Below are 4,282 nucleotides of genomic sequence, written 5' to 3'. Positions count from 1 at the left end.
TTCAAAAAAGTACAGGCCAGGTGATTGGATATTATATCATAGGGAACTTCCACCAATCACATCAACGAAGCATAGTAGTGAAACTCTTAGCAAAGCCATTTAGGAGAGGAGCAAGAACATCTTCAAGCTTTCAGTGTTTTCTTTGCTCTTAGTTGAATGAAGAAAACCCCTTTAGCACCCTGCATAGTTGCAAACCAGTGCACAACAACTTCTCACACTATTGCAGCTTAACCACACCTGTAGCCCACACCATAGTGCTAGTGTTTGTCATAGGACACTTATTATCACAGGTTTGGACGAGAGTGCATAGGTTGAAACCTGGCAAGATGGTTCCTTGCACACTCTCAAGTCAGCTGCCTTACATGATGTTTAGCATGCAGAGTGATTTTAACACATCTGCATGGGAGGAGTACAGATAATGTAAGCATACATTAAAAAAACATAATGTTTATTGTCTGGGGCACCTGTGGTGGATGATATATTCTTCCTATTGTGTCCCAAAAATTATGTAAATGGCAAAAATCTCTGTCATGGTGAGCTGTCCTGTAAATATTGCTACACTTGGATGTGGGTTACACTATGAATTTGACACCATGAATATTTTTGCCTGCTTGAACAGACTGTTCAGTGAGCTTTACTCTCCACTACAGTGCCTCCTTAATACATCTATTTCAAAGCAAAATATTTCGAAGCATATCTGCCATTTCTGCACAACAGAGAGCAGTATCATTATTCTTACAGAGCAATATGTTTCCTAAAAGAACGAGATACAACACTGCTGTGGTCATAGATTACATTGTATGACAGGCTGGCTGTATTGCATGATGAATTGTTTCTCATTACATTTCAGTTTAGGTTTATCGGAGTTGTTAGTCCCATTACACGAGCTGAGCTGCACACTGCTGAGCGGCAAACAATGCCAGACAGGCACCGTATTCCAAATGTAGAGAAAAATATGTTGCTTTATTTAATTTTCAAATGCAGTTTTAACTATTTGCGTTTGCCAATTTGACTAATATTGACTAATGGACTTTGCAGCACACAAATGAAAACAATGTGCTGTGTGGACTGCAGCTTGAATGCCCCGGTCCTGGACTGAGTGGGGGTAGGGATGTGTTAAGGGATGTCCAGCAAACAGACCATTTGACACCTGATGTTTTAAATGTTTCATTGAAGTTATTTCCTGCCGCAGTGAGTACTAAATATCAGTACTTGACAGGAAATAAACTCCCAGGACCCAGGCTATTTTCTGGCACTGTAATTCTAATTAAATGGTCTTGTAAAACAGCTTTTCTAATCCACGGTCTCACATTTAGCACTACCATCAAATGAGACAGCTCTATAATTCAACGTAAACAATAATGGATACAAACCATAAATATTGAAACTCTAGTTCTATGTTTAAAGGCAGAGCTAATAATGGGGCAATGGAAGCTTAGCCACCCATCTTTGTGTATGTGCACACTGAACATTTATGTGTTTGTCTATGAAACCCTTGTGCAGGCTGCCTGACAGAGCAATGCTACTCCTCACTTCAATTGTAGAATTCAAAACTAATAATGTCATCCACAATTTGCAAAAGCGAATATGTCGTTTGTCCACCCGCTCCACACAAGGACAATCAGCATTTTATGTCATTTGTATGTATGTGCTGTACAGAGCTGCTGCTGCAGCTGAGGATGCATGAATGTTTCAGCAATTGCAGAAGCAACATCACTGTACTTCTTTTGTTCCCATCATAATTACTAGCTAGAGAGCTTTGTCACTTGAACATGAATATGAAATTTTGAGGCGCACACAATAGATTGTGTGATTTTTGGTCTGTAGACTTAACAAGACTAGAATCAACTGTGGTTCCCAACCATTGGCAGTATAGGAGCAGGGGTGGGCAAACTTTTTAACTTGCGGGCCACATTGGTTCTAAAATTTGACAGAGGGCCGGGCCAGGACCTCCTTCAGCTGATTTTTTTAACATGTTCATCATCAGACGTTTTAGGCCGAGGAGCCCCAAAAGTTATCGCGCCTATGGCAGGACCCAAGCCTGGCCCCGTCTCTGCCCACTACTAATAACATGTCTTCACCAGTGTGGCAGAAGAAAGAAGACTTCGAGTTTTATACGACGCGATGTTTGAACAAGCGGATTATTGAAGCAGCAGGTAGCAGCTAGCGGTGCTACTAAGGCTAAAACAACACAGGTGTGGATGATTGACACCTGTCACCTGTCCACCAATCAGAGTCAGGAGAATCGATTAGTACCGCCCACTTCACCTTTGACCCACCAATGACGATCCAGAATGAAGTAAACCCAAAGGTAGTATATCGCAGCAAGAGGTCTCACTTCAATGTCAAAGCCTCTTTGTCTTTATGTAACAACCAGGAGCTTCGTGATTGATTCAAACTAAGAGCAGAGACAGCAGGAGACATTAGCAGCGTTTCTTCGCGCTGAAATAGAACTTTTGCACGAAACAGCAAAGATCAGACCTACTGTGTCCTTGTTGTTTTTTTGCTGCTCTTTGGGGGATAGCTCACCGAGTTTTCATCGCACAGTGATGAGCACATATCTTTGTAAGATAATTTTATTTTTGGATGTGGATAAGTTCGGCGGGCCGCATTGAAAAGCCTAAGCCGCATGCGGCCGCGGGTCGTAGTTTGCCCATGTCTGCCCTAAACTAATGCATAGGACATTAGCATACATTACCTTAACTGTTTTGTGCTGAGCAACATCCCCACCGGTGAGGTCATGTGACCTATGATGTCAAGGTACGTGAAGTTCTCTGGCTCCGTTTCTGGTGATCATTGGCTCTATGACATCATCAGTGCATCACTTGACATCTAAAAGTTTAAAATAGGAACCAGTTTACTGATAGTGCGCACTTCGCCGGCTGTAACGGCCCGCGGTCGGTGGAGCCGGGTGCGGCCCCGCCAGGGAGGGAGGCCGCTGCTTCCCCCGGCGGGGGGACGCCTTCGCCGGCTGTAACCGGCCGCCGCCGGTCGGTGGCAGCCCGGTGCGGCCCCGCCAGGGAGGGAGGCCGCTGCTTCCCCCGGCGGGGGGACGCCTTCGCCGGCTGTAACCGGCCGCCGCCGGTCGGTGGCAGCCCGGGTGCGGCCCCGCCAGGAGGGAGGCCGCTGCTTCCCCCGGCGGGGGGACGCACTTCGCCGGCTGTAACCGGCCGCCGCCGGTCGGTGGCAGCCCGGGTGCGGCCCCGCCAGGGAGGGAGGCCGCTGCTTCCCCCGGCGGGGGGACGCACTTCGCCGGCTGTAACCGGCCGCCGCCGGTCGGTGGCAGCCCGGGTGCGGCCCCGCCCGGGAGGGAGGCCGCTGCTTCCCCGGCGGGGGGGGACGCACTTCCGGCTGTAACCGGCGCGCCGCGGTCGGTGGCAGCCCGGGTGCGGCCCCGCCAGGGAGGGAGGCCGCTGCTTCCCCCGGCGGGGGACGCACTTCGCCGGCTGTAACCGGCCGCCGCCGGGGTGGCAGCCCGGGTGCGCCCCGCCAGGGAGGGAGGCCGCTGCTTCCCCGGCGGGGGGACGCACTTCGCCGGCTGTAACCGGCCGCGCCGGTCGGTGGCAGCCCGGGTGCGGCCCCGCCAGGGAGGGAGGGCCGTGCTTCCCCGGCGGGGGGACGGTTTACTGATAGTGCGCACTTCGCCGGCTGTAACCGGCCGCCGGCGGTCGGTGGCAGCCCGGGTGCGGCCCCGCCAGGGAGGGAGGCCGCTGCTTCCCCCGGCGGGGGGACGCACTTCGCCGGCTGTAACCGGCCGCCGCAGGTCGGTGGCAGCCCGGGTGCGGCCCCGCCAGGGAGGGAGTTGGACTTGAAGACATCGTTTGTGTGATTCTGGTCGATCACCTGCAGCGAGCTGCTATCTCAGTGTATCCAGCTTAGTTAGAGCAGGGAAGCTTCTTCACAACCAGTGTATGGGATTTGGTGGCATTTAGCGGTGCAGTTGCTGATTGCAACACTTACCTTGTAGGCGTGAAGGAGAAACTACGGTGACACATACGGATAGACACATTACATTTCCTGTCACGTGTCCTTTAATGTCCACATAAAACAAATTTTGAGGATTGCATTCTTCCTCTTAGGTAACATCGGCAAAATCAGATACATTGTATCTCAAGCGGATGCAGAAAAACTTGTCCACGCATTTGCTACTTCTAGGCTGGACTATTGTAACTCTTTGTTATCAGTCTGCTCCAATAAGTCTCTTAGGACTTTGCAGTTAATTCAGAATGCTGCTGTACGCGTTCTGACAGGAACCAAGATCAGAGATCACATCTCTCCCATT

The 4,282-nt window shown here is 50.5% G+C and overlaps 1 protein-coding gene across 1 annotated transcript in view; it reads right to left on the bottom strand.

The window, feature by feature from the left end:
* Positions 1-4,176, bottom strand: part of LOC113744349 (basic proline-rich protein-like) — a 26,097-nt gene extending 21,921 nt beyond the window's left edge. Inside the window, exons 1-2 of the mRNA XM_027273557.1 lie at positions 3,678-4,176; positions 2,862-3,272 (exon numbers count right to left, since the gene is read on the bottom strand). Coding sequence (XP_027129358.1) covers positions 2,862-3,272; positions 3,678-3,818 — 552 coding nt within the window. The 5' untranslated portion in view covers positions 3,819-4,176. The remainder of the gene's footprint in view (positions 1-2,861; positions 3,273-3,677) is intronic.
* Positions 4,177-4,282: the final 106 nt, after the last annotated feature.

Source organism: Larimichthys crocea, chromosome III (genome assembly GCF_000972845.2).
Source record: "Larimichthys crocea isolate SSNF chromosome III, L_crocea_2.0, whole genome shotgun sequence".
Lineage (NCBI taxonomy): Eukaryota > Metazoa > Chordata > Actinopteri > Sciaenidae > Larimichthys > Larimichthys crocea.
This window is presented reverse-complemented; position numbering and strand designations above follow the sequence as displayed.